Source organism: Abramis brama (assembly GCF_963993115.1).
Source record: "Abramis brama genome assembly, chromosome: 8".
NCBI lineage: Eukaryota > Metazoa > Chordata > Actinopteri > Cypriniformes > Leuciscidae > Abramis > Abramis brama.
In genome coordinates, this window is record NC_139970.1 from 34,878,583 (window position 1) to 34,899,419 (window position 20,837).

The 20,837-nt window shown below is 35.3% G+C and overlaps 3 protein-coding genes across 12 annotated transcripts in view; all 3 read left to right on the top strand.

Annotated features, from left to right (window-relative positions):
* The window catches only part of clasp1a (cytoplasmic linker associated protein 1a), a 68,935-nt gene extending 66,591 nt beyond the window's left edge, over positions 1–2,344 (top strand). For all 8 annotated transcript variants that reach the window (XM_084121822.1, XM_084121819.1, XM_084121820.1 and 5 more), the window contains one exon: positions 344–2,344. In XM_084121822.1, coding sequence (XP_083977948.1) covers positions 344–430 — 87 coding nt within the window. In that variant the 3' untranslated portion in view covers positions 431–2,344. The remainder of the gene's footprint in view (positions 1–343) is intronic.
* A 1,416-nt stretch (positions 2,345–3,760) lies between these two features.
* tfcp2l1 (transcription factor CP2-like 1) lies at positions 3,761–12,545 on the top strand. 3 transcript variants are annotated; one of them, XR_014607470.1, is made up of 15 exons: positions 3,761–4,203; positions 4,966–5,108; positions 5,624–5,697; positions 6,440–6,545; positions 6,656–6,762; positions 6,851–7,003; positions 7,411–7,521; positions 8,367–8,458; positions 8,549–8,600; positions 8,707–8,800; positions 9,668–9,758; positions 9,853–9,935; positions 10,102–10,161; positions 11,165–11,216; positions 11,614–12,545. XR_014607470.1 is itself a non-coding variant. In XM_084122063.1 (15 exons), exons 1-15 carry the CDS (start codon positions 4,142–4,144, stop codon positions 11,649–11,651), a joined length of 1,401 nt encoding a protein of 466 aa, XP_083978189.1. In that variant the 5' UTR covers positions 3,764–4,141; the 3' UTR covers positions 11,652–12,545. The 3 variants fall into 3 exon arrangements, 2 of the variants coding, with proteins under 2 accessions (XP_083978190.1, XP_083978189.1); XM_084122063.1 differs by having other exon boundaries at positions 3,764–4,203; positions 10,019–10,161; XM_084122064.1 differs by lacking the exons at positions 11,165–11,216; positions 11,614–12,545 and having other exon boundaries at positions 9,853–9,964; positions 10,102–10,158.
* Positions 12,546–14,235: 1,690 nt separating this feature from the next.
* On the top strand, positions 14,236–20,704 carry ddx18 (DEAD (Asp-Glu-Ala-Asp) box polypeptide 18). Its single transcript, XM_084122165.1, has 14 exons — positions 14,236–14,395; positions 14,700–14,864; positions 14,953–15,156; positions 16,208–16,343; positions 16,453–16,553; positions 16,662–16,861; positions 16,938–17,052; positions 17,813–17,952; positions 18,060–18,221; positions 18,666–18,818; positions 18,923–19,036; positions 19,189–19,245; positions 19,348–19,525; positions 19,841–20,704. Exons 1-14 carry the CDS (start codon positions 14,284–14,286, stop codon positions 19,984–19,986), a joined length of 1,983 nt encoding a protein of 660 aa, XP_083978291.1. The 5' UTR covers positions 14,236–14,283; the 3' UTR covers positions 19,987–20,704.
* The last annotated feature ends 133 nt before the right edge of the window (positions 20,705–20,837 follow it).

Below are 20,837 nucleotides of genomic sequence, written 5' to 3' on the forward strand. Positions count from 1 at the left end.
CTTCCTTCCTATGTTATGTCTACAGATGTCTAAGTGCCCACTCAGAATATACTCGGCCCACTTTTATTCAGAATATTGACGTCAGTGTAGTGCTGAGTATGGTTGCTGCAAGTGGTACATTTGTTGCATCATATTTTGTCAAACCACCTGCATTGCCCTTAGAGAAAAAAATAACTTTCTCTTTTTTAGACAATGCAAAAGTAAATATTAACCCTGACCTTCTAAGATAACACAACTACGGTTGAAAGTGTAAAAAACATGCTCTTATCAGAGAAACCAGGTCTATACATAGGAGTATTAGCATGTGCTGGATTGAAATTCCCTGTGTCTTTTATTTCCACAGATGAAGTTGCTAAATCTGTATATTAAGAGGGCCCAGACCATCAACAGCAACAGCAGCAGTTCTTCAGACGTGTCCTCTCACAGCTAGCTGGATGGACTCTAATCAGTGCCCTACATGTGCATTTGGGAACATAGTTGTGCCTCCTCCAGACATCTTTTTTTATTGTTTCATCACAATCTTGCTGGATTTTCCCAGAGAGATGTGTTGCTCACTGCAATCAGACTTTTCTTTTCATCAAGTCCTGGAAACCTCTTAGTTAGTCTCTGTTGCATCTTTCCATCTGTGGAATGTTGAATGTAAAGGGGCTCGAATTGAGGAAAATGCATGCAGATCTTCCGTGATAGGCATTGCTTCCTTAATTTTAGCAAACAGGCTTTCTTCAGCTTCTGAAGAGGTGATTCGTTAACTACATTTATTAGTAATAACTTATTGATGTTTGCAAGTGGTGTTAAAGGTTTAGTTGAGTTATTTGGATATTTTAAATGGGCACAGTTGGGTTAACTTATACCCCACTTGAATCTCAGTTGATGCTAGTGGATCATTTGGCTGGCCGAGTGATAAATGTAAAGAAAAGAGAAGTAATTTGTAGGTTTGGCTACAATGACAACCAAAAAAACAAAAGTAGGATTAAAACATTCTTATATTAATTTTTATTTCATGGGACCGCAATACCACATCCCATAATGTTGAAAGTGAAAGCAATTGTGTTGGTTTTATTATAGAATGGATTGTGTGTTAAAAATGTGGGCCTCACTACAGAACACAAGGACAAACTTCTGAATGTAGAGCTTTTCCTTTTATCTTTGGGGGGGAGGGGAGTGAAGGGTTTCGTAAGTAAACATGCGAGACATAACACACACAGTCATTTAAAAAGTTCACGAATACTCGAATGAAGTTGAAAACGTGACCTGGAGCATCTTCAGTCAAGAAACAATGAATGAAACCGATTTATGCTTTGTTCTTGGAGCAAGAGGATTGTGATGGAAATTTCAAAACTACTATGCCTTGCGTTCCTTTTTCTGTTTAAAAAACTGACAGTGAAGATATACGTGTCCACAGGCATTCTTACTACATTGCTAAAGCATGACACTGCAAAGTTCACCACGTGTCTACGACACTAATGATAAACCCTTTCTGGCTCAAGGTCTGATTTCTTTCTTTTTCCCCGTTCATCTGGAGAACATCCATCTGATGTTAAGTGTTTTGTACATACCTTTCAATCATTGCTTCTCACTCCCCCACAAAATTAAGGTAAAGATGTTGCACTCTTTTGCACGTTAACAAATAGCCTGCATGTTTTGATGACATAACCATCCCGTGCTGCCGTGACTGACCCAAGTTTGGCTGTTTGTGAAAACTTGCCATGTCGGCAATCTGGTCAGTCTGTAAATACAGTATTATTATTGTTATTATTAATATGTTGCCCATGTGGGGAAAAAAGCGCAAAAACTCAAATGTGTCTCACAAAATGCCTGTCCTCAGATTGAACCAGACCATATTAGAAATTAAGGACAGACATTTAAAAAGCACCCTACTTTTAGTATTATATACTGAGGCTTGTGGCTTTTATTGGTATGCTAAGTGTGCGTACCCTTGTTTGATTCAGAGTTTCTTTCTTATGGTTTTTAACCGATTCAGACCATGAACTATCATTTTAGTTTAGACTGGGGTTATTCATAAAATGAATCTGTTTATGAAAGGACAAAGCCAACTGTGAGGATCAACATTGCAAGTATTAAGTTGCCCCTTGGGTTTCCTGAAACGTTGACCTCTAATGTTATTACATCAAATTGTTCACTACGCATGTTAGACTTCGTTTTGTCATTGGACACAGATACACTCTTGTATTTATAAGTTTGTTATTTCATTTTCTGTCCTGTCCCATTGTACAGTTTTTTTTTTTGTTGTTGTTGTTGTTTTGTTTTTTTCTTTCCCAAAAGCTTATGATAGATTTACATCAACTTGAGTTTGGCCTAGAAATAAAACAACCAGAAACGTGAATTTATTTTCATGATTATTTTAAACCCTAAAATGCATCCGAGTTGACTGTATTTTTGTTGTGGGGCGGTTGAGTGTGCAATCAGCAACTCGGGCATTATCACAATTCATGCACCAGTACATTTATAAACATTCACATGAGATAACGTGTACTCAGTCCTAGTTAGTCCAGTGCCAAAGAAATGACCAGTGTGTGTGTGTATGGCACATAACGTTTTCCTAATACATTCAATGTCAAAAATATAATTCTCTGCAATGCATTAATGGAAATACTATGCAGACACAAACATTTATTGTATTAAAATAATCATAAACTACTGTCAAATTCTATCATAGTGTATCATAACAAAGGCATGTACAATTTTTTTTAAAGCAAAATAGATTATTTTATAATCTTGACAGTTTTTAAGTACGTTTTCATTTGACAGTGATTTTAAGGGTTTCCATCAATACAGATGTGAAAATGTAGTATAAAAGCACAGGGCTGCCAACTCTCACGCATTGAGCGTGAGACTCACGCAATTGACACTTTTCACACGCTCTCACGCCACACATCCATTTTCTCAGGCACAGAAAAATTGTGGAGCAAAGAGGTACTTTTAATATTAAGCTAATTCTCAGCTCTTAGATTCCGTCAATTTTATTACGAAATTTAGACAAGAATACGTTTGGCGCTTGTAAATGTGACGTGACAGATCGCTGAGCGCCTCAGTTCAAGTGCACGTGAACCGATCACCTGTTACTTTTTTATTTAAAGATGCAGTACAACTTACCGAAAGTATACATAATATCGACCAATTAGTGTTTTTCAACCACGGAAAGAGGTCAATATAACAGCAGGAGAACAATTATGTCACATAACGTTACATTTACCTCAGGAAAGCCATTTAATGACCATAGCATGTTAATTGAATAGAAAAAATAGCTAGAGAGGAGATTTTGCTGAGCACTATATTACATATTTATTATATTTTTACTTATGTCATTAAATAATTGTTATTATAACAAAAACAGCATTATATTTAATTTAATGTTATTTTTAACCTTTAATAATACCAGCAGATTGGGCCCTCTATGTTTACAGCATTAGGTGAGATTATTTTTTTAAATAAAATTTAAAATAAACATGTATCCAAATTAGTCAATATTGAATCAAAACCGGAATCAAATCACAAGAATGGAATTGAAATCTTGAAATTTTTGTCAAGCAATAATAAAAACTATCATATACCAGCCATTGTACAATGTAAACATTGTAACATGTTGTCACTAAACTTCATAAAATTCTATTTAGTTACCAAATGTTTTGACAATCACAATTACACTTATTGTGATGCAATATTTGTTTTTACATACCCCCCCCTCGCCAAAAAAAAAAAATCTCACTCCAAGCTAAACTCAAAAGTTGGCAGCCCTGAAAGCACATGCGCGTGCACACAAACCTCGCATTGCATAATCTAGTTTATAAAGTTCTGCACGCAACATATGGTTTATCAGCAACTCAGTCTTGACCTTTGATGTCAGAGTCACAGACAAGCCTGTGCGCCAAAACAACTCGGTAGCCGTTTGTTATTAAACGATCGCTTCAGAAAAGTCCGTGAGAGCGTCGGTGCAGGAGGTGACAGAGGATGAAGGCAGAGTGACGGACTCTCTCAGGTCACCTGACGACCGTCACGCGGGGATAAAAGACAGTGGACAAGCTGGTTCGGAAAAGCCTTTGTGGCCCTCACGGTCCCCTGTCCGGCCACCACCGTTTGCCGACTCATATTTTTGGAGACCAACGTTACCAAACTGTAGAGCATGCTGTTTTGGCACAGCCATCCTGAAACCTATCAACAACACTCGCAAAATAATTATATAAGGTAAGTACATTGGCGCGAGTTATAGAGATTGTGTAGTCGTTTGTTTTACGTTGTCATTAAATTTGTTTATTTATTTTACATGTTTCCCTTTTTTATATTGTTAATTATAATAAACTTTATGTTTATACAGATTAATATACCTGAGAAGTCTTTCACGAGAAAACGTATGATACCTTAGTGACAAAGCAAGCAGTCGGATTTTTTTTTTTTTAAGTCAGTTCAGTTTAAGTCTCTCATCAGTAATATTATCTGCCCTGATTTTGCAGTACTTAGACCAAACTGAAAAATAGAGTTTTATGTATTATTCTGGATTAATCTGTCCAACATGTTTGAGTTATTTTTCTGGGTGCATCTCCTGTTTTGTCTGCTTTTTGGTTTTAGTGTCATTATGTTACATGTAGTTACTATAGTAATAATATAAATTATGCATAATTAACTTACATTCAACTAAACCAAGCCTAACCCTATAATAAGTACATGCTACTTAATATTACTCAGTACATAAATGTATAATTACAGTGTAACAAAGACACCTTAAAATAAAGTGTAACCGTTTTTTGTAACTGTATTGCAATGTGGTGCTTGGAAATACAAAGGCAGTTTCTGAAAGATTATCATATTCTTAAATTATTGTGTGTAAAGTGTTTTTCAAAGTATCTCAATGAGTTCCATCAAATATACACTTTATTGTTAGTTCACTTGGCATTGAGTTTTGAGACTTTATTGGTCTTGGTCTATAATATATCCTTTATTTTCCCTCAGAGATGCTCTTGCTCCATTTCTCAAGCATGAAGAGGAGCATCAGTCCACTGAGATCAGAGCGTCTCCTTTTCATTATGTGCTTTGTGCAGCCACATCTCCAGCGGTGAAACTCCAGGACGAAACACTCACGTATCTAAATCAAGGTATTGTTAAATAGTCTTCTTTTGCTTGTTTAACTTCAGTCAACATTTGAAGTTGCATTCATAGCACATTGCTTTGTCTTTTCATATTATGTTCATCTTCAAAGAACCTTTTTTCCCAGCACATATCAGTCTGTACTTTTGACATGATGGTGTAACCGAAAGTTGTTGATGTCTGAAGTCCATGACTAAAGGTGACATGACTAATGACATGACTAAACATGACATGACTAAAACGAACAACACACTGCATAAAGAGTTACCAAAGCAAACTCTTAAGGAGAATCACAATAAACACTTGTTGTAAATGTGATTTTTAATCACTGGAGCAATATTTTTACATTTTATTTTGAGATTATTTTGCTCCTATATATGTACAGTAATTAATTCTGTTCTGTGGACATTAAAATAATGTAAATCATTTGTGCATTGGCAGTAAAATCAACCATTACAAACTATACTTTCAGTGTGGTTTCTGTTTTTTCCATTTTAATATATCTTGTTTTAATGCACTGTAGGTCAGTCCTATGAAATCCGAATGCTTAATAGGAAACTAATGGAGTATACAGATACAAGCAGCAAATATGTAAAGGTAGGTTAAATGAATGATGTGTCTTTTTACTATGTGACTGTTACAGTATGCATCATCTGTCTATACACTATAGTTACAGTATTGTTCTATCTTTTCCTCCACATTAGTGGCCATATTTTGTTATTATGGATTACATTAGAGGTTTTGAGGGTTTTTTAGTGCAGACCTAGAGATAAACAAAGATGCTCTATGAAATAATCTCACATAATTTTTTAAAGATTTCAAAATGTAATATTTATATATTTTTTTTTACAGTTTTTAGTTGTTAGTTTATTATCCAATAGATGGCATATTCTAGGTTTGTTTATTTATTTATTTGTTCAATTGAGACAATACACGTTAATGAACATCAGTATCAAAATACAAAATGTAAATGTTAATATGCTGGATTTAGCAGTATTGCTAATTTACATCCATAGTATGTCCCTTGGAGCGTAACACAAAAAAGACATTACTAGTAAAAAAAAAATACAATATTATAAATGAAAAGATATTGTTACACATACAACAAATCCTCAAAGAAACAATACAATATGCAACATACCAAATTAAAAATGTAGTGCAGTCATTTACACAAAATTCATAGTTGACATTTAGTTGTAACCATTTGTGGCTGAATTCTTAAATGTGAGCTGTTATGAAATACTAAAGAAAATGCAGACGTGCATGTTATAATACTTGGTTTTACCCACGGTGACGTGGGATGCTTTCCTGACATCATACGGTCTTATCCTGTTTCCAGAGCATTGTGCGTGTCGTTTTCCATGACCGGCGGCTGCAATACACAGAGCATCAACAGCTGGAAGGATGGAGGTGGAAACGACCAGGAGACAGGATCTTGGATATAGGTGGAATTTCCCTCATAAAGTGCATTTCTAAAAGACCATCTGCCATTTTTGTTTTGTTTTTTGAAATCATATTGTCATATGATTTACTATGTCCATTTTGTTATGTTCAGATATCCCGCTGTCAGTGGGCATAATGGAGCCTCGAGCCCACCCACTGCAGCTCAACACCATAGAGTTCCTCTGGGATCCTGACAAAAGTGCCTCCGTGTTCATTCAGGTGGAGCGTTTTCTCTTTCAGTCTGACCTCTCCACTAGATTTCTGAAGTGAGTATCACTAGCAGTAACTTCTGTTTTTTTATATACAGGTAAACTGCATTAGCACTGAGTTCACTCCTAGAAAACATGGTGGAGAGAAGGGCGTCCCTTTTCGCATTCAGATAGACACCTTTGCAGCCAGCGAGCACGGAGAATACACTGAACACATGCGCTCCGCCAGCTGCCAGGTCAAAGTGTTCAAGGTAGAGCATCTTTACTCTACAAAGATAACAGATACACAGTGTGCTTTGTGGAGATGTTATACTGTGAAATAACCTCAAAGGTGACATTATTATTTTGATGTTACTTAATAGGATAGTTCACCCAAAAATGAAAAGTCTGTCATTAATTACTCACTCATGTCGTTCCAAACCTGCATGCATTTTTTTTGTCTGTTGAACACAAAAGATAATTTGAAGATTGTTAAGAATCAAACAACATTGGTCTCATTGACTTACATTGTATGGACAAAAAAAAACACTGATATGTTCCACAGAAGAAAGAAGGTCATATGGTTTTGGAACAAGAGAATGTAATGTGAATGCGAGTAAATAAAATTTTTTGGGTGAACTATCCCTTTAATGCTTTAATTTATATATTTCTTTTCAAGCCGAAAGGCGCAGATCGTAAACTCAAGACTGACAGAGATAAGATTGAGAAAAAGAGTCCTCAGGATAGAGAAAAATATCAGTCATCCTATAAAACAACAGTGCTGACTGAGGTAAGGCATCTGCCTTGGTAGTATTCGCTACCAAAAATTTCCTCTTTTCATGCAAAGAAAATGGATCTAGATTTATACTGCTCCAAAAATAACAAACACCACGAGGAAGACCAATTTTTTCTGTCCAAAAAGGCTTATTTTTTTTGTTTTGTTTTGTTTTTTTACTAAGACTTGCATCTGAAATCGCATACTTCCCTACTATATAGTATGTGACAAAAGAAGCATGTCCGAATTCACAGTACTCATAAAAAAGTATGCAAAAAATCCCGAATTACCTATTTCTTCCGGCGAGATTCTGAAGTGTGTCGTATGATGGACACTTTACTATCCCATGAGGCCACGGGAGAGGATTTGTGAATGGCGGTGACGCGACACAACAGACGCTGGTAGGTCACATGATAATGTTAACATGGTGAATGTAGTACATATTTTTTTAGCGGTCGTGAAGTAATTACTTTTTCAAAATAAGTACCTATGCGATTTCGGATGCTGCCCAATAATCTTCCTTTGTAGCTCTCGCATCTCATTTGTGACTATGCTTTACGCTGGTCCTGTGATATTCAAAAAACTATTCCATTTGTTGTCAGTAACATCAAATTATATAGACTAATTTTGTGACACTAATGGTGTTTTGGAGCTTGACAGTATAAATCACCATCATTGTATAGAAAAGAGCTGTTTTCAAGGAAGGAATTTTCTCGTTTGGTTCAAGTATGATTTCAGCTATAAAAAAAAGTCATTCTGTTAATGATTGCGCTCTTTCAAGACGGCAGACAAACATCTATGGCTGCTGAATTTTCCATTCCATTCTTAAACAGCCACCTGACTTTTTCCTTTTCTTTCAGTGCTCCCCTTGGCCCGAAGCCCCATCCGTCAGCAGCAACACTTCATCTCCAGGTTATCTCAGTGCTCACACTTCCTACAGCTTCCCAGAGGAGTGAGTCCTTATTCAGTATGAAATCACAGCATGATTTTCAGGAACACAAACATAACTGGCCACTGCTCTCCTGTCTTGTTGCGTTCATAGAAACTGCTCTCCAGACCAGCAGGGAGAGCTACTTCTGCCCAGCTGCTCTGATGTAAGTATGGCGGGCTGCTTAAAAACATTAATGCCGTGCTTTCTTATCTTTATAGGTTTGTGTTTGAGGACATGGATGATGCTATTCTTCTTCTTTTTGCCATTAGCACTTGTTGCCATCGTCCTCCATGCAGGACACGCAGCAGTGGCTCCATCGTAATAGATTCTCCTGTTTCTGCAGGCTCTTCTCTGGCTTCTCAGGTGGGCTGAAATATTCACTGAGAATTGCAACTGTTAGAAATTCTAGTGAACTGCATGCTGCTTTCTGCTTTTTTATTTTTTAGATTTTATTTTAGATTTAAATGAATAGTTTAATATTAACTTGATGCGAAACCAACAACTTGATATTCGGATAAGCATAAAATACATTGAACACACACATTTTTGGGTAAACAGTTGATTGTGAACTGTATTGAATGAATTATATAAAGTTTTGAGTCAGAAAGATATATATATATATATATATATATATATATATATATATATATATATATATATATATATATATATATATATATATATATATATATATATATATATATTGTATATAGCCTATTGTGGCAAGGATGCATTAAATTGATCAAAAGTGGTATTTATAATGTTTCAAAAGATTTCTTTTGAACTTTCTATTCTTTAAAGAATCTTTAAAGACTTTCTACAAAAATATTAAGCAATATTAAACTGTTTTTAACATTGATAGTAATAAGAAATTTCAAGAAAAAAATCTTGAAACCAAATCAGCATATTAGAATGATTTCAGAAGGATCATGTGACACTGAAGTCTGGAGTAATGATGCTCAAAGTCCATCACAGTAATAAATTACATTTTAAAAATGTATTAAAACAGGAAACAATTTAAATTATAATAATATTTCACAATATTAAGTAATAAATGCAGCCTTGGTGAGCACAAGAGACTTCTTTCAAAACATTCACAAAATCTTACCAACCCAAAACTTTTGAATGGTACTGTATTTGAAACAGTCATTGTGTTGACTATGTTTTAATTAAAAATGTCACGATTTTAAATATTAGACTACTATATGAACAGCTTTGTTAATGTTTCAGGTTCCGATCTGCTAAAAATGAGTAGAGAAGACTTCATTCAGATTTGTGGTCCTGCTGATGGCATCCGTCTCTTCAATGCAATCAAAGGAAGGTGAGCTGTGTCCCTAATCAAACACTTCCGATTCATCCTAAAATGTGTCCTGTCCAAACATGTACTCAACACTGTCTGCGGCAATGTTCCGCAGGTGTATACAACCACGTCTCACTGTCTATATATCCCAGCTGCAGAACAGGAACCAACCCCACACCAAAGCAGAGGGTGATGATGGTAGGAGACCATCATATCCGTTATGATATGTATGACATGCAGTTACATTTATACTTAATACTCTTAATTGTTTTTGTCTGTAGTGTACCATGCCCTCTACCTAGAGGACCTAACTGTCCTTGAGCTCACTGAGAAGATAGCCAATCTATATAATGTTCCCTCACAGCAAATCCATCGTATATACAGACAGGGGCCGACGGGGATCCATGTCTTAGTTTCAGATGAGGTAAGAGGACAGAGAGTGCTTTAAACTGAGTCAGGACATTCCAGAGATTACAGAACTCAAGAACTGTTGGACAAATAGTAGCACATTTACTCTACCATTTCAAAAGTTTGGGGTCGGTAAGAGTTTTGTTAATGCTTTTAAAAAGAAGTATATTAAGTTCATTAAGGCTGCATTTGTTTGAAAAAAAGAAAGAAAGGTACAAAAGTAATATCCTGAAATAATATTTGAAATTATTATTTTATTATATTTTGAGATGTAAATTATTCTTGTGATGCAAAGCTGAAATTTTCAGCATCATTACTCGTGTCTTCAGTGTCACATGATACTTCAGAAATCATTCTAATATTCTGATTTGGTGCTCAAGAAACATTTCTTATTATTATCAATATTGAAAACAGTTCCGCATAACTGCATAATTATTTTTGTGGATACTGTAATACATTTTTCAAGATTCTTTGATTAATAGAACATTCAAAAGAAAAAGATAAAAAAAAATGTAAGTTACACATTCAAAGCATCCTTGCTGAATAAAACTCAATTTCTTTCAAATAAAAAATATTATTGACCCCAAAGGTTGTGTACATTTGTATATCGGGAGGTATTGGCCACATAACTTTTTAGACATTTTATTTCTAGGATTAGTTTACCAATAAATTAAATGTTTTGTCATCATTTACATCATTTATTTCAAACCTGCATGACTTTGGTTCTTCATAAAACACAAAAGGAGATGTTTAGCAGAATGTTGACACTGCTCTTTTCCATACAGTGAAAGTGAATCTTGACCAGGGGCTGTTAAACTCCAAAAATAGACAAAAAGCACTATAGACTTAGTCTGTAGCAACGCTCTTTTCCTCAAAATCATTACCAAAATAAGTTACTGATTGTTAAAATAGATTAGAGTGCCAGAAAATACAGTATTCCAGGTACACACTGTTAAAAAGCATCACAAAGGTGTGTTCTAATGCATTCAGGTCACTCTACATATATTTGGCTTTTTCAGATGGTGCAGAACTTTACAGAGGAGACTAGCTTCATTATCAGCACTATGAAAGGTAACTTCATGGACATGGTATTTTTATCTTAACTATACTAATTTAGCCTCGTGTTTATCAAGCTGGAGTTATGGGGTGAAAATTGCCATTGCACAAAAGACTGACTTTGCTGACTTTACATTAAATGCAAATACTTTGATAAGCAGGAATTCTATATAATACATACAAATCACAGGTAGCTTTTGGTTGCATCACACTTCTGACTTTCATGGCTCACTGAACAGGCAACTGTTAAAAAGTCTTCAGACTTCTAGGAATGACTTTGAAAAACAAAAGACTATTTAAAACAAAAAACATCACTGAAATAGTCACAGTATGTGTCTGAATCTCTATTGCATTCACACTTCATAATCATATGTGGTTAATATTGGCTACGTTTTTTCCTGTGTGACGGCAGATGAAAGTAATGATGGCTACCATGTTGTACTGAAGTGACCCGAGTATGTGACTACTGGAGCATTGCAGGTGCCTTTAGCTTATTTTCACAGTTTCATATCACATAGTGGAATGTGAAATTAATAAATGTGGATGATTTTATTTTTATGATGTAGATGACTGTTCCGTATTTTAAAGAGAGAATGTTGTGAAGGGATTTGCCGTAAATCAATTAAAATATTAATTATTTTATGTATTAAGTCAAGTCATGTTCAGTTTGTAAATTTGTTTTATAGTAATTATTTTTATCATGTTACAGTAGTATTTTGGCAGTATTCTTTTCAAACCATCATCACACATTTTTTTTTTATTATTAGATACCAAATAGCATAGACCTGATTTGCTGTGCAGATGGCCTTACCAAAAACACACACACACACACACACACACAGATTTTATATAATTTTATATATTTATTTATATATTTAGAAACTTCCAAAATGTGTCCATTTGAATGCGTCTCATTTGATGAAGTTTGCATCATTGATTCTGTCATTTTCCTGTTTATTACTGTGAAGCAGAAACAGTCTGTATTGTATAACTCGTAAACTCTTGTCTATGACTTGGCCATTTACAATACAGATATTGGTGTTCATATTAATGTTGCAATGATAGACAAACATGGAATTACATTGGTGCTTTTGTTCAGACTGAGATAAAGTCTAAATAAAGTCTTTGCTCAGGATATTTTATTGCTTTGCTTTTTTTTATCACAATGCTTTTGAGGTTTGTATGTTTGTAACTGATAAATGATTGTGTATTTCTCAAAGCTTTTGTACGAACTGTACGATAGCACCTGTTTGTTTGTTGAACTTATCTTGATGGACCTTGCTGCTTGATAACCTTAAAAAAATATTTTGCAGGAAAAAATAAATAAAACTTTTGTATGGTAAATGTCCTTGTCATAAATGCAATGTGTATGTTTAAGTGTTGCAAAGAAACATGTTTTATTTGTACCCTAGTTTTCAGTTACACTAACAGTGTGTGGTCACACCTGCCACATCAAGTACAAAAGTAAGCTTTAAAGTTTATACTATGTGTGTATAGCTGTTTAACAAATCAGCCATCCTTTTTGTTTGATTGACCGTACAAATCATTTCCTTGGGCTGTAATGTGTATCAGTAGGTTGTCTAGGTTCAGCTTGTGAAATGCATTGGTTATGAAACAGTTTATTGACAAAAGCCTTTGGTTTCTACTCAGATTCTCCTCCAATTCCTCTGTAGTCATGAGGTCAGTGTAGTTAAGTGAACTTGTAAGGGTGTCTTTGTGTGTGTTAGTCATGACGTGGATAGCAGCACACTTCAGTGAGCAGAACTGAATCTACAGTGCAATTCCCAAACCCTGTAGCATCCAGATAAAAAAAAACGCTTAGCAACACATCCAAAAGACCATTAAATGCAGTTTTTTATATATTTTTTTCAATATCATTTTTTAAAATGTGTTTGCTGTGAGCACTGCTGTTGTTTAGAAAGTAAACTCTTTCACACTCGGTTATTTAACTTGTCTAACAGTGTGCAGTGGTGAACATTCAAGCACAACAGAATTCTATCATTTCTGAACATTTCAAATTTTCAAAATGTGTTGTTCGTGACAGAAATGTTGCCACAGCAATCATGATTTACGTAAAAATTTAAAAATATATATTTTTCACATCATAGTTAAATGTTTATTTTATTCTTTGTTCAGGTTGTCATGTTTAAAAAAAAAAGACTTTTTGATTTGAAATTAAATCACGGAAATCACAAAAAATACCATACGCATGTTTTTTTGTTATGCATGAGTCTTACAGATTTGAATAAAATCATTAAATCTTTATGAAAAAGCAAGAATGTGTGAGGATTCTTAAAGCATCTGCATTTATGTAAGTAATTAGCCAACAGCACAATCCCAGACGGCAACATAGTGTCGGCCCAGATCCGGTACACATCTGGTCCACGTGGATTCCACACGGTCCAGATGTAGGCCGTCTGGGATATTGTTAGCCAAAAATTCACCATCATAATTTAGACAAAAAGACAAATATTTTATAGTTTTAAAATCAGTAAGGTATTTCAAACTTAACCAAACATAAAGGTTCCAACGACTCTATATCTGCTTCACAAAAGGTGCACTCATTACAACCCAAATTAAATCTGTGTCTGAGGAACTCATTAAAAGGATAAATATAATGAATCATTTTAAACTGAACCTCTTTTACCTTTGGTAGAATGGGGAAAGTTAAAAATCTAAGTTCTAAGTTCTAATTTGAACTACTTTATCTTTAAGAAAATCAAAAACAAGAGATATCTCTCTAACTTTAGAAGGGAAAGTCTCTGTATTTATAAATGTTCTTAAAACTTTAATCTTAGCTCTCCTCTGTAAAATTAAGACCAGAGATGAAATTACTCCGTCTTGGAATCACAGGTATAACAATGCACCTTTAATCAGCTGAACCAAACCATCAGGAACAGCTTTTAACAAAGACACATTTAATTTCCGAGTATAAATAATATAGTGAATAAGGGTATGCTATTAGGGACGATTGCGAACACAGCAGCAAGGTCTTGAATATTTTTAGTCAGGCATATTATGAGTCAGTCAGCTAAGCTTAGGACCCCACGCAGCACGCACACACACGTGTTTGTGTACAGCCATGGCGGACATGCAGATGAAGATTCTGCGCAAGAAAATTCAAAAGAGAAATGAAAAAAATAAACAACGGAAACTTCTCAGATCTCAGAAGGAAGAAGAAGAAATCGGCGGAGGTGATTTTTCACTTTTGTTGTAGAGATGAATGTTACGTATACTTCATTTAGGCGTTATCGCGGATCCACCATGTGATAATCACACCGCTTTAAAATCCACTCGTAAAGTTTTGTCTTAAAGTTCAGTCAGTTGTGTTTAACTCAGCACGACATCAATAAATAAATGTAAATAAACTGTAATTATAATGTCGATAAGGGACAAGTTAATCTTGAGCAACATGTTAATGTCACCGTCAATGCATTAACTCTTCATATTGAGTGTACATGCTCTTGAAATATGCTGTATGTGTTTCTTATCTGGCAGAGGTGAAGGTTGTGCTGGAAGAAACTGATGTGACCAGTGATTCTGCTCCAAAAATCACTGAAGAGCAGAAGCAGCAAAGTATCTCCACCGAGGGCGGCGAAACCTCACAGAAAACCAAGAAGAAAAAGAAAAGAAAATTGAATGGCACAGGCGACTCGACATCCAGTGAGTGTTTAATGGTGCTGTGAATGTATCGTTATAATTATGCAAATGAATGCAAGTGTTTGACATGTATACACATACACTCTTATAGGTGTGAAAAAGGTCAAAAAGCAGGATGAAGTTAAAGAGACAACAGAAGCATCAGCGGGAGAAGAGCAGCAAGAGAGTGATGAGAAACAGGAGGAGGAATGTGCGGAGTCTGTGAAGCTTTCAGAGAATGGAAATGAAAAAGAGGGATCAGCTGAGGAGGATGATAGTGATGAAGATGGACCACAGCTTCCTTCTGGGCTGACAGGTAAACATGGCACAGCCGGCTTTGTTAAATACAGTCTGCAATCAGTCATATATTGTTTAGTTTAGTCATATATGGTGTTTAATGGTTTAGTTTTAGTTATCTGCTCATTTAAATGTGAAAAATAATGAGACGATTTGGCTAGTTTTAGGAAAAACTTTCCAGAAAGTTTTGTTTGACCAGTTAAATAAATTACTGTACATACATGTAATTGAGTTACTAAATAAGAGATTCATGTGTTATTGCTCGTAAAAAATAAATAAAAAAACTAGCATGGTAATGTAATCTTAAATTCTCAGAAGCTTCTTTTATTCAGTTAACTGGTGAAATGCTTTATTTGAAATTCAAAATAAAATGCTTTTCTTTATAAACCAATTAGACTTTTTTGACAAGTGAATTAATTAAATTACTGCATATATATCTGGAATTGAGTGACAAAATTATAAGAGATGCATGTTTTATTACTAGTAAGATAATCTAATCTTAAATTCACAGAAACTTCTTTTATTCAGTTATCTGGTGAAAAAAACTGTTCTAGATTGTGTTTTGCTTTACTTGAAATGCAAAATTACCATTTGAAATGTTTTGCTTTATAGTAAATAAACCAATTTATTTACCTTTCTTTGAAAAAGTGAATTAAAAGTGACTACATATATCTGTAATTGAGTGACAAAATAAGAAATGCATGTTTAATTTCTAGTAAGATAAGTCAATCTTAAATCCACAGAAGCTTTTATTCAGTTGGATTTATTTTTTTATTTTTTTCAATTTAATAACCTTTTGGACCAGTGAATTAAATAAAAAATGACTACATATTTGTAATTGAGAGACAAAATTATAGATGGTTTAGTAGTAGTAAAAACATAATTTAATTTGAAATCTACAGAAGCTTTTTGTTGTTGTTGCTTTATTTGCAATGCAAAATAACCTTTCAAAATGTTTTTCTTTCTAAAAATAAACCAGTTTGTTAGGCATTTATTTTCCTTTTTCCCATTAACATGAATGGGTAACGATTGTAACTAGGATTTGTTTCCCTCACTGGTGACTTTCCCAGGTGCGTTTGAGGACAAGTCATTTGCATCTTTGGCAGAAGTGGTCAGTGAGAATTCCCTGAAAGGAGTGAAAGAAATGGGCTTTGAAACCATGACAGAGATCCAGCACAAGACCATACGCCCACTGCTGGAGGGGAGGTGAGTCTGCAGTGCATCAGAGATGGCAGGGTTTCTGTGAGACAGAATTATCACATTTATTTAATTGTCATATTAATGTTTGGGATGTGTGCTCATTCTTTTCCAACAGAGACGTGTTGGCCGCAGCTAAAACAGGAAGTGGCAAAACTCTGGCTTTCCTGATTCCCTCCATTGAGCTTATCTACAAACTCAAATTCATGCCCAGAAATGGTGAGTGCACACTGAATATATTGGCTCTTTCTGATTGTTATAGTCCTTTTCATAGTGGAGATGTCAACCAAACCCGTAAGTTTGACACAACTGTGGTCTGTTTCCCAGGGACTGGAGTTGTCATTCTGTCTCCCACTCGTGAGTTGGCTATGCAGACATATGGTGTGCTGAAGGAGCTGATGACGCATCACGTGCACACATACGGCCTCATCATGGGAGGAAGCAATCGTTCTGCTGAAGCCCAGAAACTCGCTAATGGAGTCAATATCCTGGTTGCTACACCTGGCAGACTTCTCGATCACCTGCAGGTAAGGCCTTTTACTGTGAACAGATTGGCCACATGGGTCTGTACCATCTACTTGACCTCGCTATTTCTCTCCACAGAACACGCCTGGATTCATGTTTAAGAACCTTCAATGTCTGATCATTGACGAGGCTGACAGGATTCTGGAGGTTGGCTTTGAGGAAGAACTTAAGCAGATCATCAAACTACTGCCTAGTAAGAACCAGTGACTTACCTGATCAACCTGACATCACTTCCTTAAACCAGGGTTCCTGTTGGTCCTTAAAGTATTAAGACTTTTGTTCTATTTTTGTAAGCAATAATCGTGATGCGGTTTAATGTAAATATTAAACATTAAAAGGCAGTGAGTGAATTAAATGTCAGCACTGCACATTCAAAGTCATAACATTACGATTTCTTATTGATCTACTGTTGATTAATTATGACAATGTTTACTTTATGGTGTGTTTATATTGTCATATATTGTAGATAGTTGTAAGGGTGCATATTTTATCTCCATCTTTTTTAAATGAGCAGCTGGAAGTTGTAAAGCATAGATATTTCAAAACATGAGTCCCATTGTATTTTGGGCTTGTTTATAATTTAAAGTCCCACACGATGCATAAAACTATTTTTTTCTGGATTTTATTGGGGTTTTTTATTGGTTTTTTTATACAAACTCAATTTTAACACATACATTCAACATAAACTCTTGTCAAGATAGATAGATATATTTTAGTAGTATTAGCACCAAAATCCTTTTAGTACCTTTCTATAAAGGAGGTATTATTATTGTACCAGCAAAATCCAATATCAATCAACCTATAAATATTACTGCATAAACTAGTTTCAGTACATACTTATGCACTGAATAAAACACCCAGAATGCAACCATTTTAATCCATGACATTCAATTCAGAAATCATAACTTGGATGGTGTGGATTTTGTGTATGACAAATATTTCTCTTTGTCTAGAAAAAAGACAGACCATGTTGTTTTCAGCGACACAGACACGGAAGGTGGAGGATCTCGCACGAATCTCCCTCAAGAAGGAGCCGCTGTATGTTGGGGTGGATGACAACAAAGACACGGCCACTGTGGAAGGACTTGAACAGGTAAACTGCCCTTTATCAGCACCCATGGGTCATGTGTTGTTGGTGTAAAATATCTGAGTTTCACTTGAGTTATTTGATTATAAGCATGTGGTTTGTTTTATTTTTAGGGATATGTCGTATGTCCTTCGGAGAAACGTTTCCTGCTGCTCTTCACGTTTCTGAAGAAGAATCGTAAGAAGAAGCTGATGGTGTTCTTCTCGTCCTGCATGTCTGTGAAGTACCACTATGAGCTGCTTAACTACATTGACCTGCCCGTCATGGCCATTCACGTGAGTCATTGAGCATTTATGCAGTGTGATGAATGCTTTTTAAAGTCTTACATTTAGTTGTATCAAATTTAAGGCCATAATAAGGCAAAAAAAGTCTTAATTGTCATTTTAAGATATCTTAAATCTGGCTTAATGGGAATATTAAAGGCTCTAAATTAACTGGTGCTGCTGCGTGACTTGTGGTTTCAGAGCAGGTCACGTTTTATATTTATGAAATATATAATTATAATTCTGACTTAATGTTTTCCCTTTTCTTAATGTTTTAAAGGCTGAAATGTGAGATTTATAATTTTATTTTTGTCAAAATTGGTATTATTTGAACTGTAAACCCATATGGTCTTAATTTTATCTATGCAGCTATTTAAAAAAAAAAGGTCTTAAAAAGCCTTAAAGTTGATCTTAAAAAGCCTGAATTAACCTACTTTTGTTTTCATGATTTTTCAGGGGAAGCAGAAACAGACAAAGAGAACCACAACATTTTTCCAGTTCTGTAATGCAGACACTGGCATTCTCCTCTGTACGGACGTGGCTGCCAGAGGTCTCGATATCCCGGAGGTGGACTGGATTGTTCAGTACGATCCACCTGATGATCCAAAGGTACAGCAGTCATGCCCCTTAGTCCATCAAATTTGTAGTCCAACATGGTTGGTCATTTAAAATGTGTGTATTTGTTTTTTAATATGATTTTTTGGTTATTTTAGGAGTACATTCACCGTGTCGGGCGAACAGCTCGTGGTATTAACGGCAGAGGACATGCCCTCCTGATCCTGAGACCAGAGGAGCTCGGCTTTTTGCGATTCCTCAAACAGGCCAAAGTATTACATCTCTATTGTTAATGTTTTATATTGGCATTCAGTGCGTGTCGGCTTTGTATGGTCATGACAAGAGTTGAAAAACTCTATAAAACTTACACGTAGTTAATAAGCTGTTCAACATGTCAAGATGCCTGTCTTGTGTTCCTCTAAAGGTCCCTCTGAGTGAGTTTGAGTTCTCCTGGACTAAAATCTCAGACATTCAATCTCAGGTGAGACTTCATATTCAGTCGAATTGAACTAAATCTCTAACTCATTTAAAATTGATTCCCTCTGAAAGCAAATAAATCCGAATTTGCTTTGGTCTTTTTCAGATGGAGAAGCTGATAGAGAAGAACTACTACCTTCATAAATCAGCTCAGGAGGCCTACAAATCCTACGTCAGAGCTTACGACTCTCATTCCCTCAAACAAATCTATAACGTAGAGACACTCGACCTCCCGAAGGTGGCGATGTCTTTTGGTTTTAAAGTGCCGCCTTTTGTGGACCTCAGTATCCTTTCAACACTGAATTACAGTGAATCTTCTTGCATGTGGAACTTGTTAATCATGGAATTGTCATTGTACATGCTAGTTTTCAGAAGTTTGTTTTTTTGAAAAGTCTTATGCTCAACACAGCTGTATTTATTCTATGAAAAACTTTGCTGAATAAAAGTATTAATTTCTTTCAAAAAAAAATATTACTGACCTCAAACTTTTGAACAGTACTGTAGATCAGTACCAAGCATTTATGGTATATTCATAAGTTGAGTTCTTTCAGAGTCCTCTGACATTGCAGTGTTTGGTTCTTAACCGTTCGCTCTCTCAGATGTTCACAGCAGTAAAGGGGTGAAGATGCAGAAGCGAGGTGGCGGCGGAGGCTTCGGCTACCAGAAATCTAAGAACGTCCACAAGGCCAGGATCTTCAAACACGTCAACAAAGGGAAGGGAGACGGCAGACAGTTCTCACGCTGAGATTAAGATGAATCTTTCCTGTTGTGCACCTCTTTTGATCTATATGGAGTAACTATCAGACCACACCATTGTCATTTTTAGTTACTTGTCCTGAAATGTGTGAGAAACTGATCAGTCTGCATTCCATGTCTGTACAGAAATCTGCTTTCAGAAGACATTATATTGTTAGATAGGTAAATTTCTATTGTTATCCACCCAACTCATTAAACATTGAACATTTAGTGAATAATTGCTGTCTGCTCTTTCCATATGAGATTTAACCTACAACCTTAGTAGCAACTAGGGCTGGTTGAAGGGTTCAAGACCTTGATAGAATCAGCCTATTGATTTTCATTTATGTATTTGCTCTGAAATGGCTTGACAAGTGATGTTAAATGCAACTGAATATTGATTAAAATGTTATTTAAGGAATTTTCCAAACCATTTATCATGGATTTTAAAGAACAGCTATTTTAATTTATGCACTAATATAATAAACAGCAATGCAAAGTTCTAAAAACTACTAAATGCCACACTAATTTTTTGAGAATTTGTTGTGATGTGGATGATTCAACAGACAACAAATGAATTTAACTTTCCAAAGCTATTGGCCTTTTAATGTTTTTTTTTCCGTTATTTAAATGCACTTTGTGCTAATGAACTATGTACGAAGCTGGCCAACAGCTAAGAATTTAATATTATTTACTGGTCAAATTAAAACCAGCGCATTATCACAATATTCATGAGGTTGTTTGATTTTATGTTTAGTATTTTGTTAAATATGTTGTTAATGTTCTATGTATTGCCCATTTCCCCAGCCCTATCATTTAGTCTGTGGCAACTGACCACTCAGTAATCATCTTTAAATTGTG

Coding starts and splice junctions, on each gene's coding strand:
- tfcp2l1 (XM_084122063.1), top strand. CDS start 4,142: ATGCTGTTTTGGCACAGCCATCCTGAAACCTATCAACAACACTCGCAA. Junction 5,109..5,623: donor ACTCACGTATCTAAATCAAG/GTATTGTTAAAT, acceptor AATGCACTGTAG/GTCAGTCCTATGAAATCCGA. Junction 6,763..6,850: donor GTGCCTCCGTGTTCATTCAG/GTGGAGCGTTTT, acceptor TTTTATATACAG/GTAAACTGCATTAGCACTGA.
- ddx18 (XM_084122165.1), top strand. CDS start 14,284: ATGGCGGACATGCAGATGAAGATTCTGCGCAAGAAAATTCAAAAGAGA. Junction 14,396..14,699: donor AGAAGAAGAAATCGGCGGAG/GTGATTTTTCAC, acceptor CTTATCTGGCAG/AGGTGAAGGTTGTGCTGGAA. Junction 19,246..19,347: donor TCTCAGACATTCAATCTCAG/GTGAGACTTCAT, acceptor GGTCTTTTTCAG/ATGGAGAAGCTGATAGAGAA.